Source organism: Acanthopagrus latus, chromosome 5, assembly GCF_904848185.1.
Source record: "Acanthopagrus latus isolate v.2019 chromosome 5, fAcaLat1.1, whole genome shotgun sequence".
NCBI lineage: Eukaryota > Metazoa > Chordata > Actinopteri > Spariformes > Sparidae > Acanthopagrus > Acanthopagrus latus.
This window is the reverse complement of record NC_051043.1, coordinates 24081747-24098945: the sequence shown is the minus strand read 5'-3', so window position 1 is coordinate 24098945 and position 17199 is coordinate 24081747. Positions and strand designations below refer to the sequence as shown.

The 17199-nt window shown below is 44.8% G+C and overlaps 1 protein-coding gene across 1 annotated transcript; it reads left to right on the top strand.

Annotated features, from left to right (window-relative positions):
* Positions 1 to 11: 11 nt before the first annotated feature.
* Positions 12 to 16775, top strand: ndufaf2 (NADH:ubiquinone oxidoreductase complex assembly factor 2). The gene is made up of 4 exons (XM_037098978.1): positions 12 to 233; positions 12048 to 12137; positions 13170 to 13210; positions 15493 to 16775. The coding sequence occupies exons 1-4, from the start codon at positions 119 to 121 to the stop codon at positions 15733 to 15735; spliced, it is 489 nt and encodes a 162-aa protein (XP_036954873.1). The 5' UTR covers positions 12 to 118; the 3' UTR covers positions 15736 to 16775.
* Positions 16776 to 17199: the final 424 nt, after the last annotated feature.

Genomic DNA, 17199 nt, shown 5'->3' with positions numbered 1-17199 from the left:
TCTTCCCAACCCACGAACACTTGCATAAACAGCCCAGTGAGAGGAGGGCAGGCAGGCAGCAGCTAACAGGGGACACTCCAAAACAAAACCCAAAAAACCTTTGGGTTATCCTGTAAAAATGAGCAGGATCGCCGGGGTTCTGCGGCGTACGTTTGGACTAGTGCGCGAACACGTCGGGACGGATCATTTGGGGAATAAATATTATTCTGTCCCAGAGCAGAAGACATGGACAGGTAAGTTAAGCCTTGTTGAGCCACGCTTAGCTAGTGTGTTTACATCCTTTATCCCCGCAGGTGAAGATAATGGAGATGGCTCCAAAGGCAGGGATTAAACCTAATTTTGAACTTCATCCGCCCCTGACAGTCCTCTGTTTGTACAGGCCACGGTTGTTTTCTCCACGACACCGCCTACCTTTTATTACCCCAGTGTTTTTGTATAGCTAGCCACGCATACTGTACTCTGGTGGAAAAAAAGAAGCTAGCAGTGTGTTTTTGTGTTATGTTATCACTCTCCTTTTCCATGTGCTGTTGTGACTTTTACCTTTACCCTTTCGCCATGTGTAGTGTGAAAAGCTGGCCACTAGATGGAGCAACCACTTCAGTAAGAGCTTCCCCCTCCTTTAGTGTCTTTAACGAGACTTCTCAGCTAAGTGCAGTTTCAGATCTTACTCATTCTGAGGGGGGCAGCTCCACTGTCACTGGCCTTCAAAAGAGGAGAGCAAGTCCTCCACTGTTGCAGATGAAATGATGACATGTCTGCAGCGAGGATTTAGAAGGAGGTCATATATCCCTACTGAGACATGGCAGTGCCACAGTCTGTAGTGCTCAAGCCAAGATGGAGATGTGTGTCATCGGGCTAATCCATGGTGCAACGCCAGTGGTGTCCTTCACGCCATGCATGACTGTTAGAAAGCCAAGGACGTGACTCGGTGCTCAGGCTTTACTGTGAGTCCCTCTCCAGTCGTCCCCTCTTGAAGAAGTGTGTCTAGGACGGGGAGGGGAGATGCTGAGGCCGTTGTGATGACTCATCTCAGCGCGGGGAGTGGAGGTGTGGTGGCTCCCCGGCACAGGAGCCTGTCTTCCAAGAAGGAGAATACCGACCATTGCATTGATCAGATGATAACAAAAACTAAATGTGGAAAATTCCAGTGATTTTTGTGCCATGCACGCTTTCGTTTTTCGCGAGTCCTGTCATTCTTACTTAACTCGTTAGCAGAATCCAGGCTAGGAATCCCACTTTCCCTTCCCCTCAGCAACATAAATCATCATCAGCAGGGGTCCTGCTCAGACTATAGGCTGCAGGTCAGGGGTCACAGGTCCAAGAGCACGACCTTTGCCTGCTCCAGACATGATGCTGCTGGTTAACCAGTCATGGATTTAGGCTTGTTAGTAACAAAGGAGTTACACTTCATGATATTTGCCGTGGATATTACGCCTTGGAGTCCACTCTGAAGATCAGTTAATCAGTCGTGATTTCGATAATGTTTTGGTTTGAGTCATTTTTTTTCTACTTTCAATTTCAACCTTTTCGGAATGAAACTTTTTGGACGTTAATATTTTTCTGGTGTCCTTACTCTCTCTGAAAGTTAGATGTTCATTTCCTTGGACAAAACCAGAAAATTTGAGGACGCAGACATGAGCTTTTGGAAACACTGTTTGACATTTTCCACCATTTTCAGACAATTATAGGCTGATAGATTAATTCATTAATCAAGAAAACGATCTGTAACAAGAACAATCGTTCCTTACAGCCCTACGATTCCCATCCCAGAAACTGTATTTGTCCTACAGAGAAATGCACAACACAGCAGTTGTCTGGGAATAAGCGTGTCCCATCTACATATGCATTTGTTTGTCTCCTCCTCTTGGTGCCATGTTACATAAAGATTAAATCTTCCTTTGACTTGCATAGGCAAAATAGATATATACAGTCAGCGGTCCTTTCCTCAGAGGACAAAACCAAGCTGTTGTTGTGTTTTTGTTTTGCTGGAGAGGAACGGACCTCCAGCAGGCCGCGAGCCCGCTTTCCCTCAGTCTGACTGAACTTGACTTTGAGCTTCACCTTTTCTCAGCAGTTTGCAGGGGAAACTTGCGCCCACCTCGTATTTATAATTCATTACAAGGCTGCTCCTCCACCCCTGGCTGTCAGACTATTCAAATGAGACATCACACAAGCCCATTTTCTAGCACGCTACAGGCTACCGCGTTCGCTGTCCAATCACAGTGACTGACACTGTGCAGAGGCTAGTTGGCCCGTGGAAACACTGGTTCCGAACAAACACACTCATAAAGACCCAGCAGGCTCACACACACACACACACACACACACACACGGGCTCGTATACGGTCATAATAAACAAATACAAAATAAATGGAACGCACATTTGCCTTGCTCTCTCTTTTTTTCTGCCACTCACCCCGTCCAGCCTTGTGGAAATAAAGCAGATGCATTATTCAGTCCATATGTCTTGCTAAAGCGAGCTCTTTTTGATCTTAAACTGATAGGCCAAGCGTGGGCTCAGGGCCTTAAGGCATGGACCGCAGGGCTTTCCACTGCAGCGCACGAGTGGTGGTTGAAGTAGGTGAGGAGTCTCTCTCCTCTCCCTCCCGCTCTCCTCCTGCCTACTTTGTGTATTCATTTGTCCATCCCCAGCGTTCCGTCCATCCCTCTCTACCTTTATCCATGCTTTGCTGCTCCCATTTTCTACCTCTCTCAGTCTGTTAACTTTAGAAAACTGGGGCGTAAGCAATTCTGCGTGTGGTTGGCTGTGTACGAGCACGTTAATGGCCGCTAAGACAGAAAAAGCGAGCTACCTTTTTTTTTTTTTTTTTTTTACTTTTTTCTTGTTTTGTGCGTGAATTTGTCCTATCCTGTCTCGACGACTGTCCAGATTTCTCCTCGGGTTGACCTCTTTATTTGCCTCCAGTTAGTCCTTCCTTCCCTGGCGCCTCCCCTTCACCGCTGCCTCTTGATTTTCCTCCTTTGAAGCTCAGTCCAGTGAAGATTTCTATTCACAACAGAGGAGTTCAGCAGTGTGTGGAGGGCTAGACCCAGCAGAGAGCTTTCTATCCCCCTCTCCTTCAGATGCTGCTGCACATCAAAATGAAAAGGGCCTGAGTCTGAAGTACACGCCTAGAGAGGGGAGAATGTCGGCCTCTGTCTCTGCCTTTAGAAAAGGCCCAGCTAAAAGAGGCCTACTGTGTGCTGCCGCCCCATAGAGAGAACTGTGCTATAGGCTGTGGAGCCCCAGTGATTGTTATCTATGGCAGGGCTACAAGAGAAAGCCACTGGCAATCTGGCCACTGGTCTTTAGAAGGTCTTTGCCTTGGTGTTGGCTCCATGGAGCTCAATAGAGAATCTATATTCTTCTCTCTTTCTGTATGCGTCTGTCCCCCAGGCCCCAGCTCTGCCTCACACTGCATGGGGCGCCGTGTCATGCTGCCCGGATGAAAGCGAAGCATTCTGCGGATGGGCTCATTCGTCTTGGGCAGTGGGCCTGCAGCTTTGACGCCTGCCTTCCCTCCCTTTATTTAGGAAGAGAGGCGCGCTGACATTATCGGCCGCTGCAGGCACATTTGAAAATAATTGCCTGTATGATTGCTATTTTTCTTACCTCTTTGAGGAGGTGTAGCCTTTGTCTTGGAATCAATGGCTGCTCAATACTGGACAGGGGAAAGGCAGTTTCCTTTCATGTCTCAGTGAAAAGGATGTATTTTTAGCGCTATTCATTTAAGCAGTGTGTGCCATGCAGTTTTAATCTATTGGTCCTCTCCACCGTGTGGAGAATGGAGGGGATTCGGAGGTTCTTCAGAGGTGTGCCACACTGTTGCAGAGAAAAGATGCATTGACTTGTCGTCCTATCACTATCCCTCTTCTCTTTGTCTATTATTTATTTGATTCCCCAGCTCTGTTCTATGAAGTGAAAAACTGAAAAGGCCTCAGTTCTGCTATTTCAGGATGGGTGACTCTGGGGACAGAGGGAGGAGGTGTGCGTGTGTGCGTCGTTGTGCCAGTGTGTGCGTCTTTAGATTGTGTACATGTTTGCGTGGCATCACGTCTACACACTCTGGTGTGTGTGTGTGTGTGTGTGTGTGTGTGTGTGTGTGTGTGTGTGTGTGTGTGTGTGTGTGTGTGTGTGTGTGTGTGTGTGTGTGTGAGAGTGAGTGAGTGAGTGAGAGTGCGCGCGCACATTTGTATCTTCTTTGTGTTTTTTAAAAAAGGAGGGGAAAAAAACAAATTCTGCAATTGTGTGTTTTCTCTCCACTTCATGCCCAAACACACTTAACACAACAACAGATGGCTGTGTGTCATCAGAGCGTTGATTCAAGCCGCACATTTCCATGGAAAGAGTCGCAGCGGAGAGAGACGAGGGTCCAAATGGCTGTTTATTCTGCCACAAGTCATCCCCAGGGTGTGATGAAGGAAGGTCTATCCTACAGTAGGACACCAAGTCAGTGTTTACCATGGAACGGTAATGTCCGGAGCCGTTACAGTGAATCACGTTAATTGATCAGCGAGCGTCGCTGTGCACGGGGTTTGAATGAAGGTTGTTTAATCATTATAGGGAAACCAAGTGGGTTTAACTCATCTTGCTGTATAGAGTTTGCCAAGTGTGTGTTTGTATGTGTACGCGGCGGAACATCATGGAGTGGCTTAACTACTTCATTAAAAAGGCATTTGAAAAGATAGATGCTGAAAATGAGAAACAGGCACATTTTATTTCTTATGGTTGAACATTACAAATGGGCCAAGCTCCAGTATGAGCAGTTTAAGCGTTTGCAGGTCCATTAAGTGCGGCGTAACCTACAAATTTTACATGAATGTGATTGTTTGTAGCACCTCCAAACTGATTTGCAGTTTGGCGAGCATTTGCAGGCAGTTAATGATTAATCAAATACTTCTTTTTTTTTTCTCCCCCTCTCCCGTTTCGCCCAGACGTGATTCACCGTCCAATGCGTTCACGTCTCTCTCTCTGGTCAGATGGCCAGCGAGATGTTTTGACACCTCGGGGCTCCTTGTCTGTCAGAAACTCAGCCAGAAAGACTGACAGACGGACCGACACACATGCAGACATCCTCCTGGAGCCCGCCGCTGCTTATTCAGTTCGGAATATTTTAATAAAGCAGACAGGCAGAGAGAGAAATCTGGCTAGGGGTAAGGGAGGAAAGATAAGGCCGAGGGAGACGCCACAGAGGGTGGAGAAGAAGGTGGGGTATAGAAAGTGAGTGACAAAGAACAAGGGGGATGCTGACATATGGGGTGAAATTATAGAGTGGGGGAAGAATGGAGAGAGTGAAAGTGAAAGGAGGGTTTTCTGACAGAAAGAGGGTGAAATGAGTGGGTGGAACAGGCAGACACATAGAGGGGGAGAGATAGAAGGTGGAGGTAGGTTAATGGAGGGAGAGAGTGGGGGGGGGACTGGAGGTGCATTGGGAGGAAAAGGAAGGGGGTTGGATGAGAGTGATGGAGGTGAATAGAAAGGGGTGGACAGCTGGGTGTATGGACATCACAAGCTTGCACGGGCCTCGGAGGTTTGCCGGGGAAGGAAGGAGGGGTGTCCGCGCACACCGCTCCACGGCCTCACAAAGGACGCCAACTTCCTGGCCTTTTTTCTCTCTAACCCATCAGGGCAGGGAAGAGACTTCAAGAGGATGGGTGGTCTTAAGTGGAAGTGGGGCTAAAGCGTCCCCTTCCACCCTCAAGTAAGCCCGCACTTGGTTAAAAGCAACACACAGGGGAAATCAGAGCATTCTTTTCAGCATGTTATTACTTTTATATGAATTATTCTCCTCTGTTCTGCCGTGAGTCCCTCAAGCCTCGGCGGGATTGACAGCAACAGGGACAAACAGAATGAGGGCTGAATTTAAAAAAAAAAAAAAAAAAAAAGTGCAGCAGCAGGCCTACTTTACGCCTGTAAGCTCCTCCTCCCACCAGGACTGATGCAAAACAACGGCTGGCCTTTTCCCTCTAAACCTCATCCCGCGTCACTAGGCTCAGGGCTAATGGGTATCCATGGTTACAGGCCTCACACATCCCCTCCATTTTTTTTTTTTCCAGGGAAAGAGATTGGAGGAAGAGAAGGAGAGACGGAGAGAGAAGGAGAGTCGGTATTGGTACCTGGCTGTCCTTGTATCACTGATGCTTATCGGATCACTCCGTCTTCATAAAGCTGTCCATTACCATGCACGTGCTCGTCCCCCTCAGTCCCTCCGCAGCGCACAGCTCAGCTGGAGAGGAATAAACTGGGCTCAAACCAGGCTGGTGGCCTACGCTGTGTCAGGACGGCTTTTTGTTCCAACACAGTGTCAGGCCTTAAAGTCGCTGCTTCGCCCTGCACGAGCATGAATCCCGAGACAGCTGCTCGCTCTGCTGTCTACTGAGAGGCAGAAGTGGAAGAGGAGGGTTGCCCTTAAAATAATATTGCAGGCTGTATAGCAATACACAATATCTATATATACACATATACTTTATATCTTAATTTCTTTTTTCTATGAAAAGCACCAAGTAAATGCTAGAACTGGAGGCAAAACTGTTGACTCAAAACCTCAATATCAAGATTGTAGGGATGACTATTAGTACTTTTGGAAAATATTAGAAAAATCTAAATTCAGTCAGTATCTAGTTTCACCTTCATGCTGATGGAAAGTCAGTTGAAGTTTTGTAGTCGACATAACATATTTGGAGCGTCACAGAGAAAACAGCACTGCAGCTTTCTACTAAACAACCGAGAGAGACACAGAATGGCCCCATAAAGCACATTTGGAAAAATGTCAAAAATGAAGCTCTATAAATGTGTTGTGGACTGCAAAACGTCATCAGCATGACAGTGAAAAGATAATGAATTAATTTCATTTTTGGGTGACTCACCCTTTAACACAATAATGGATATAATGGCTAAGAGGGTAAAACAAGTACCAGAACAAGCCTTTAAAACCAGGAAGGGACGACACTTAGCCATATCAGCACTTTATGTAGTCTCATATCATGGTAACAATATAATATTGATCCATCACCCAGCCCAGGTTGTAAGTGGTTCAGTTAAAGCTGCATGATACGGTAAAAAGGAAACGATATTGTTGTTATTTTGACAGATATTGCGATTATGATGTGATCACTATCATTAGTGGGGATGATCATTTTTGCATCATGATTAGCATTTTCACTGAAAAGCTATTAAAAATCATGCTGATGAGTCATTTGTCGGGGGGTTTGGATCAGACAGTCTAGAGAACGAGATTTGTAGCCCAGGGCATCTCTGCAGCGCTTCATTATGAGGCTGTTTTGTCACTCATTTGACCTTTTTATCAGACAATGGCAGCTTCTTGCTGCTTGAACACTGCACTTTCCTGATATTTTTGCAAATTGTGTGGCTGTAGGTGGAAGACAGGTGAACGTAGTGTTTCTCGGGGTAGGTGTCGGCGTTGGTGATGAGGAGCAAAAGATGCGGGTCCACTAGTCAGAGCCTGATGCAGAGAGTTCATTGTGTTTTGCTGTATCTGAGTTTTATTGGGCTCTCCATACCTGGATGTCGCCAATCCAAGAGTGTTCCCCTGACATCTTGCGTCTGTAATCAAAGACAGAGTGCACACCGCTAGAGAGACAGCCCAAGACACCCTGAATGACATTGTGGAGGTGAAAAACCTCTCAGGTCGCACCCCCCACCCCCCCAGCAGTACTCACCTGGGAGCTGATGTGTGAAGTTGGGGGTTTGTGTGTGTGTGTGTGTGTGTGTGTGTGTGTGTGTGTGTGTTGAAGCAGGTGATGGAGTTTAGCGGGGTGCGTTCAGGGTTCAAAGAGCAGCCCTCTGAGCGCATCACGTCTCATTCCGAGGAACAGGAAGGATCGGCGCACCCGCCGTTGTGATTGGCTCTCGATCTGGCTGCCACGGCAACCCCCTCACCCATCCTGCCTCCCCGTGTCTCCTCCCTTCCTCCCCTCCTTCTCTCCTCTCCCCTCCCCCTCCGGTTCCACAGCTAGGCTCACAGATGAGTCGCGCTCAGACAGGTGAGATGGCTCATGAATATTTATGTGGTGGGATTTCATTCCTCCTGCCGCTGGCCCCTCCCCCTCTCCAACGCCGCGATGCGTTTGTCCTTCACGGTGAGAGGCAGCATCCTCGCTCCTGTCCCTCAGGTTAATCTGCCTGCTCTGTAGCCTGTGCGCGCGCATGTGTGTGTGTGCATGTGTGTGTGTGTGTATGAGTGTGTGTATTTGACTGGTAAGTAGGTTTCCCCCAGTGAGTGATGAGAAGGCAGACCTGTCACAAGGGGCCCTGCTGAGATCGAGAGCTCCTAACACCTTTCATACATCTCTCTTTCTCTCTCGCTCTCTCTCGCTCTCTGTGGGGGGAGAGGGAGGTTGCAGGTCTGACGGCTCACACCTATTTTGATGGCTATCAATGTCAGAGATCCCAAAGTATGGGCGATATGAGAGCTAGTCGATCATCAGTAAAATCAAGGGGATGGCTTTATGATCAGCTGATCAGTAGAAATGCTGATACTTTATTCTAATTCTTCCATTTAACGTACGGAAGAGAACTTTGTGACACTCCGCGCAGCGATCCTGTTACCAAGTTTTGCATCTTAATAATACAATACAGTACATAAAGGTGCTTGTTTTTTGCCCACAGCCAAACGTTTTGTTTCTCTTTCGATCCATCCAGAGAAAAAGTTTGCGCACCCGTCATATAAATGGTTAGATGTCCTCTGTGTTTTGTTGGGTTTTTTTGTTCATGCCCTTCCTATGTTTGCAATTTGTAACAACATTGACTACTTAGAGCGTTTAAACATCATAACAACATACAAGTACTTGCTTTTTTCTGTTTTACAGCATTGTAAAAAGAAAAAAACATATCTAGATTTTCTTTCAACAGTTTTCCAGCTGAGCAGTTTGGATTAGTTGATTAATCCATATAACTTTTTAATACCCATCATTAATACAAGGTAAATGTGTAGTTGATTAACTTTAGTTATAAGTTATTGCACTGTTAATAAATCTTTTTATTAAGCAGTTGTTTACTGTAAAGTTGCAGCTGATGTGCAGTACTACTTTGACATATTTGATAAATAGTTTTGAGGATTTTCTTCTTTGTTAACAGTGAAAAAACTGTGAACTAAAGTTTAATTGGCTATAAATGTACCATTAATTAATGACTGTTATTATAAAGTTGCAGATAAAACCTTAAGTTGTCTGAAAGAAACTTAATTTCCAACTATTTTGATAACTGATACTTTTGAGTCATTTTTCAAGTGAAAATGTAAGAAATTCATGTTCTAGCTTCCTAAATATTATAAGGATTTGCTGCTTCTCGTTGTCATCAATGACAGTAAATGAAGAGTGTTTGGGTTTTTGACTAGTGGTTGGACAAAAAGAAGCCATTTGAAGATGTCACTTAGGGAAATTGTGATGGTAATTGTTTTTAATCGGTCGGACAAAGTAAGCGATCTTTAGACATGGTTTTGAACTCTGCTGACGGACTACATTTTAAATCCATTAAATTGAAAATAGGTTGTAGCACATTGGTACTGTGAGGCGTTTGTTTGATTTGAAAAATTTGAAAAAACTTCAAGACTGTAGAATAATTGGCAGTGACAGTAATCATTAGTTGCAGGCGGCCCCTTAAGAAGACGAATCAGCATGCAAATACTGTGTCAGGCCGGTCAATTCTGTTATGCTAGATTACATTAGCAGTGGGGTTATACGCAGTGATTATACTCTTGTAAATAAACCCAGCGACCACAAGAAAGTTTTGCTGTTTTACATTTTTAATGATGTGTATTTACTCTTTCCCTATTCTTGCATGTGCTCCTGTGAGGTAATCAGATTTGTTTTTTATAATGGTGGTGCATTGCCTTTGAAATTGCATTGCAGAATATCATATAGGCCTATGTTCTTTTTCTTTCTCTTTTTTTTCGTTTCGCACTTGTCCCAGATCAGATATTACCAAGAGAGCGAGATACCCCCCCCCCACCCACCCACCCAATCAGACCGACAAGCCTCCTCCCAATGTGTATGTGGTGGGAGGTTCAGCCGTGTTTCATAAATATATGTACATACTGTATTTGTTATTCAAATCCAAGGATAAAAAGCCGTGGTGGAAGGGGTTTAGTCATGCTGCAAAAAGCAACAAGACAAGAGGAGAGAGCCATGTTGGAGTGTGACAGAGAGCAGAGGGGGGAAGATGCAACCTAGCGGAGAGAGATAGAGACAGAAGAAGTGGGTGCCTCTCTCTATGCTTATTAGTTAGGCATTAGCTGCAGCTAAGCACATTGCTTGTGGGGGACTGTGTCGTAATTGCGCCATTTCAGTGTACCGCCACCCACACCCCAATGCAAATATGGATAGGATCTGTGTATAATTAGCATACCTGTTAAATGTATTTTGTTAGTATTGCCTGGAGAACAGCAGCCTTTTTGTTTACCGGCAGTTTTAGGTTTTTTCTTTTTTGTTCTTCTATCGTGGGGTTTATCAAGGAAACTGTGCCTCAGAAGGTGTTTTTAAGGCACACATGTAAACAAATGTGGAGATCATAGAATGAACTTTTACACACTGCCGGGCTAGTTTTGCAGATAAGTTGAGAGACTTGCGGTGTTTTTCTTTTTTTTTTTTTTCTTGTCAGACCTGGATGTAAGAAAAGTAAAGCTGCAGAGCAGGAGCCTGTGAGGCCCTATAGTGACAATCTAGTGGGAACCAAAGCAGAACCAAAGCAATACTAGCCTAATTAGCTGACCTGATTACTATATAGGCTGGGTAAAGTATGGAAAGGAATCATCCTCATAAGGCATAATTACAGAACAGCATATGCATGATTTCCTCCTTTTTTTTCCCAAGAAGTAAGAATAAAAAAACAGAGCATAAATACTTTTATGAAGAAGGCACACGCGGAGCCTCCTCTCTACCACTTTTGAGTGCCATCATTCATCCATTGCCATGCCATAGCTATCTGTCATGGCTGAAGTAAACATTAAGGCCATCAGTCTGCGGTGTGCATGGAGGTGCTTGCCTCCATTTGTCCGTGTCCAGTCAGCTGCGGAGAAAACGGTGATGGAATCCTGACAGATTGTCTGTGTTTTGGAGCGTGTTGTTTTCCTTGCCCATCCATTTCTCTCCTCCTAGCCATGTTTGCCATGCATCATCACTCTCTCTCTCCGTCTCTCCCTCTCCCGCTCTCCCTCTACCTCTACCTCCTCCTTCCTTGCCTCATCATTTCTCAGAGGGGATGGAAGCGATGGATGGACATCCGGCTACCTGCGAGGAGAAACTATGGAAACACAGCACCTGTTATTAGTGCGCGCTGTATGGAGCTCCCGTTGCACCACACAAAGACACAACCAGCTCTCTCTCTCTTTTTTTTTTTTTTTTAATTCTCTCGTCCTCTCTTATTCTGTTTCTATCTCCCTCCATTGTCCCCCCCCCATCCTCCTCCTCCTCCTCCTCCTCCTCTACCTCCGTCTCCATGTCATTGTGTGCCAGCCAAACTTGTCTAATCAGCAGATTCGACCAAAATAATTGGCGGTGGCCTTGCTGCTAGCGAGCGTCGTGCTGTATACAGATAGGGAAAGGAGCACTTAATATTCCGCGCAGCCCGTGCCTCTCCTGTTCTCTGTGATATCTGACCTCTTTTGTCTCCTGCTCGGCTTGATGTTGATTTTGGAGGGCATTGTTAGCCGGAGCGCTGTGATTGGAAGAGGTTGTCAGCGAGGGGGGCTGTGGTTGGTTGGGTTAAAGGGAGGCTGATTTGCATAAAGGCTTAGCCCAGATTTGGAGCCACTCAGCGAGATCTGAGGAGAAGGGCCCGAGGGCCACGAGGTAATCATCCGTGGCCTGTCACAGTGCTGTCATCCCTCTGTGTATTTGTGTGTCTGTGCGTCTGTCTGCGTCTGTGCGTCTGTCTGACTGAGAGCATTGTGTCTGCGCCATCTTTGTGTTTGTTTGTATTTTCCTTTGCGTTTTTTTCTTCCTATGCATCACCGTTGAGCAATCTCCCGTCTCACTCACACTACCTCTCACTGTCTGTTTTTTTTTTTCTTTTTTTTTTTTCCTTCCAGGAAGGGTCGTCCATGCCAAGCGGATGGTAGAGACAGCCAATCCTACAGAATATGAATATATAGAAGGCAGCATACCGATAGAGTGGGACGGTAAGTCTGGACCGCAGCATCACTGTTACTTCAGCTACCACTATTACGGATAAACGACTGTGTTAACAAAAGAGCTACCCAGCAGAGTACACAAAGTGCTGCACAAATATAACAAATTCATGGCAGCATCTATCGGGGGGCTAGGCTAATCCATTGATTTTCTTTCTTTTTTTTTCTTTTTCTTATCATACTGTGAGATGGGGGGTTGGGAAAAGCGCATTCATGAGTTATCAAAGACGCCTTCTGCCGGTGTTATACAACCGTACCATAAAATAGTGTTTCAAATTTTCTTACAACTGGATACAAACTGTTCCCTCTGTCTCAGACTGGCTTTATCCACCTTAAACCCCTCATCCTGCTTCGCCCCATCCCTCATGCATTTTCATCAGGATGCAAATAAGAAAGGGATAAAAGAGGCCCAGAATCCCTGCGCTAGCTAGAGGAAGAGTTAGAAAAATCTCTCCCCTCTCGCTCTCTCTTCTTCCTGGCTCCCTTTAACCTGCTCTGCTGTGCAGCCAGCTCAGCCAAAATAGAGCTCCTTAAAGAGAGAAAAAAAGAAGAAGAGAGATGACAGACAGACACAGTTCTACTCAGGAGGAGAAAGAAGGACAGAGGTACTGATGGAGAATGACAGAGTGTGTACTTTTAAATCCGAGAGATCAGAGCACATCCACACTTCCTCTTCTGAGACCCAGCACTCAGTGGCCCTGCTCTGCTTAGACTAAAGCGCTATCGGTGTTTTTGACTTCATCGTGTGTTGGATGTGTTACCAATGCTGCATGTTTCCCTGTAGTTCGCTGGGTGAAATGAAACAAAACCAGCTGAAAAACCCCCGGATACATTCTTCCCAACCAAGTGCGGTTACTCAGTAGTTGCACCGAGCTGCTGTAGTGCCCTGAAACTCAGCGGTGCCATACCGAAGCTGCAGCCCTTTTAAATATGACTGCAGGTTTTGTTAGTGCAGCGTATGTTTGTGTGGGTGTTCTCACTCTCCTCTTTTTTTTTTTCACCTCCTCTCTCCTACTCCTCCAGCATGGATCCGAGGCAGACGGAAGGAGCCCCCCTCCGTCGAGGTACGTCTACCTCCCCTCCCCTCCCTCCCTCCCTCTCTCTCTCTCGCCTCCCTGCTGTGCTGATGGTTGGACTCTGGGGGGCTGGTTACAAGGGAGGCAAAGAAGCAAAGATGGAGAAGGGAAAAAAGGCTTTGATTTGTTTTTATCTTACAGTTTTCGAACTGAATCCAGGAACTTTGGGGGACAGGTGTTAAAATAAACAGCAGCTGAAGTGCATTGATGGCGAGACGGAGAGAGCAAAGACAGCCTCCGAACAAGGGGCTCACTGACACCATGTCCTAGTTTACTTTCTTTTTTTTCCGAGCAAAAAGCCTGCATCTCGGCTTTTTTTGTGGGGGGTTTTTTTTATATATTTCTGGCAGTCTCCGAGATGGGAATGGTGAAGGAGTGCAGTTTTTCCCCTCGTGTACCTCTCACTGGGTTTATTGCTCTTTAAATGTGAGAATGCTGGAAATTATTTGGCTGACGAAATGTGGGTCTATAGGAAATCCCTTGGAAGGCCAATAACCAGGCACTCTTTCTATCTCTCTGTCCTCTCTGCCTGCCAGTGGCCAATGCCATCCCCTGCCTCCATTGCCAGAACATTCTCTTCCAATTTTCTGCCTTGCGTCTGCCCAATAGCTGCCATCGACAGCTGGACAGTGTTGATGTGGCCAAGGCTTCACTCCCAGCACATTACCCTACCCCTTGTCACGCTCCCTCTCTTCCCGGTCCAAGCCGACATAAATTGATTGGATTAAATCCTGTCATTAACAGGCTGGAAAAGCAGCTCAGTATGTTTGTCCCCCCCTCCCTCCTCAAAGCGGGGCTTTTTGGCCACAGCTCTCCCCTCTCTTTTCCAGTCCTTCAGTTCTGCCAGCACACAACAGCATTATGCCCAGTCCTCTCTTCCCTTTTTGGTTTCCCATGCTAGGGGAGAGGCTAACATCGCTGGACTCACTAGCTGTGGCTCAAGTGGGTAACTATTCCGCTGGTGGACTTCGTTCAGCTTCTAATTGTTTCCATGAGTTGGAAGGGCTGTTTATACTGCAAATGCCTCCTGCCATGTTAGTTTAACAACCCGTTCCAAGCACCACATTTTTAACCAGGGTTTATTGCACCAGTATTGGTTACCTGAACACGCTCTTTCTTTTTCTAGTAAATGCCCTTCTTCATACTCGACAGATAAACACATTTGTTCCTGGAAGCTGCCCAGTGCAACTTCATGTCTCCTCCGCTTTTGACTCGTGCGCAGTTGGCTTTTTTTTGCGCTTTGCTCCAAGACAAAACAGAGGCTATTGATTAAAGAGGAGGAATTATTACTGGTTCAGCTTTGCAGGGAACGTTTGGAGGTTCCAGTAAGTAATCTTGTAGTCATACTCAATTTTCTCAGATCTTTAGGAAACTGCCACCTCAACGTTTCCAACACCTCAGAACCGAAGGCAGGGCGAATGACGTTAAATTAAGTGAATTCTTCGTACTGTTTATACTGTGGAAGGGGTCCCTTAAAGGCCCAATGTGTAGGATTTTGTGGCATTTGGCTGTGAGGTTTTAAACTGCAACCAACTGAACACCCCTCGTCTCACCCTCAACTATGCCGGTCACTAAAAAAATGAAGCCCAGTCTAGCGCCAGTGTTCAGTTTGTGGTAAAGTAATGAAAACACAGCATTTCTTAGTTTCAGGCAGTAACATGTAATAGTAGCTAACGTTATTTTAGAAACGGGGTCACCTAACGCCAACTACCTGCTTTCAGCACAGCCGAGCTCCACAGAGCCCCTTTGTGTGCTTTCTGTCAATGCCCATAAACTTGTAGCAAAAACTGTGACGATTTTTGCAAAAACGTTAATTGTTGGTTGGTTTATCCAACCATCAGTCTCCTTCCTCTTATCTGGGTGCACATCGTGTTAATTCATTCATTATGCTACTAGGAATTCTTGTTACATATATATATATATATATATATATATATATATATATATATATATATATATATATATATATATATATATATATATATATATATATATATATATATATATATATATATATATATATATATATATATATATATATATAGCTTGGAAGTACTGACGAAAAGGTGATATGAATGTCGATAAATTCAGATACTTAATGAATAATTCCATGCCACATTGTTCCTACTGGTTTTCCATTTTTCTCTGACTGGTACGACCATTAAAATATAATAACATTCTATGTGGTATTAAAAAGGTCTTCAATTTAATTTTGTGAGCGCTGCAGAAGCCCTGAATAGAAACATATGTCTGCCTGTGTATTTTTATAGGAGTTGCTGAAGAATGAGTCTTACAGGGAGCAGATCAAACTAAAGGCCAACGAGGTGGAGGAAAGAGACCTGGCCCTACAGGCCAAGGAGTACAAGGAAGGCCTGGTGGCCACTCCTGCAAGGACTTTGACCAAGGGCCACGCCTCCAGCACCAGCTTCGGCAAACAGGAGCTCAGCGAGGAACCCTCCACCGCTGGAAACACGTTTGAGCCTGGCTCCTGGATACCCAACCCCAAGAAATAGACAGACATTCACACACACTCAGACTGCTATATAATGTGATACTATCTTTTAGGAAAGCCCTGCAATAAATATGACCAGTGTGAAACTGATATTCACTTTTAGTTGAAACTCTGAATTCCATGTTAGCAGAACCTTTCAGCTTAATGCAATCCAAGTCAGCAACTGAGGGAAGTATTTGGTTCAAGGCTGTTTTATTGGACAGTATTACATTATACAAGGGGTTCTATTTTTCCAGTCCCACCGTGTATTATATACACAAGACAATAACCCATCAGTCCTCTGGAAGCTGACCATAAGAGACCACAATGAGTCAGTGTAGCTGAAAGGTCTGCTCATAAACTAAGAATGGTTTGCACTTCCATAAGTCTATAAATACTGTGTAATGCTGAAGTGATAATTCAAGAATTTTCAAATAAATTGTTACTATTGCTATTTTAATTAGTTAAATTTGATAGACTAAATGTTGTCATATTCAAGATGATCGACAGAACAGAGCTCCAGAAACTACTGCAGTAATGTTCAATGTCCCTCAGTGATGATTAGCTTGATTTGTGGAGGGCGCATGTGGGAAAGCAGGATTAATCATGAAATTCTGAAATCAGCCAGGATGGTGCCATGAATGCAGCTGCATTAGACAGTGACTGAATGTTTCTGTTTTTGATGGAGGTGGTATGTGCTACGAAATCAAATGAAGAATGGTCAAATGAATGAATAACGCTGGAGCGTATTGATTCCCAGTAAGAAGTTCTTTCACTTGAGGTCAGAGTGCATTGTTGGTCACAGAGTTGCTGCAGAATGTTCAGCAGGGTTAGATCACTGCTAAAAGAGCAGCATGAACTGAGATACTGCAGCTAGAACACTGTATCCCTGCTCTGTGATTTTCAAAGAGATGAAAGTATGCTGAACCCAGGTATTAATAAAACTTTAAGTGAAAGAAAAAAGGGGAAAAGATCAGTATATGTCTATTTCAAACGTTCCAGCTGCTTTACAAGTTCACAAGTGCTTAAAAATCACTGTACCTATATAAAAAGTATTCATGATCCCACAGGACTTCTGAATGTTTTATTATTTCACACTGAGTTACAGTGAGTGTAATTAGTTTTTAGTACTAATAAACATAAAACGACTACCAAACTGAACATAAATCTTTGCAAACAGATGAACATGCATTAAATAAAACACAAAATAATTGCCTGCATCGCAATAAAACCTGGTCAAAACAACCCTGGTTCACTCCCTTCAAGTCAATATTTAATGGCGCCTTTGGCAGCATGCTGGTCTTTTACAGTTGTAAAGAGTTTTTTTCTGTTTGACCTTCCTGTACAGTGAGGGATATTCAGCACCTTAGATTTTTTCTTTCATCCTTCCTCTGGTTTGTTGGGATGTTCCTTTGTCTTCACACTGTACTCTGTTCTTTTAACAAACTGAATAACTAGCCGTGCGAATGCAGTAGTATTTAACCTA

Bases quoted from the DNA above. Each gene is read 5' to 3' on its own strand.
- ndufaf2 (XM_037098978.1), top strand. From the start codon at position 119: ATGAGCAGGATCGCCGGGGTTCTGCGGCGTACGTTTGGACTAGTGCGC. The intron at 12,138-13,169 runs GTAAGTCTGGAC...CTACTCCTCCAG, and splicing joins CATACCGATAGAGTGGGACG to CATGGATCCGAGGCAGACGG. The intron at 13,211-15,492 runs GTACGTCTACCT...GTATTTTTATAG, and splicing joins AGGAGCCCCCCTCCGTCGAG to GAGTTGCTGAAGAATGAGTC.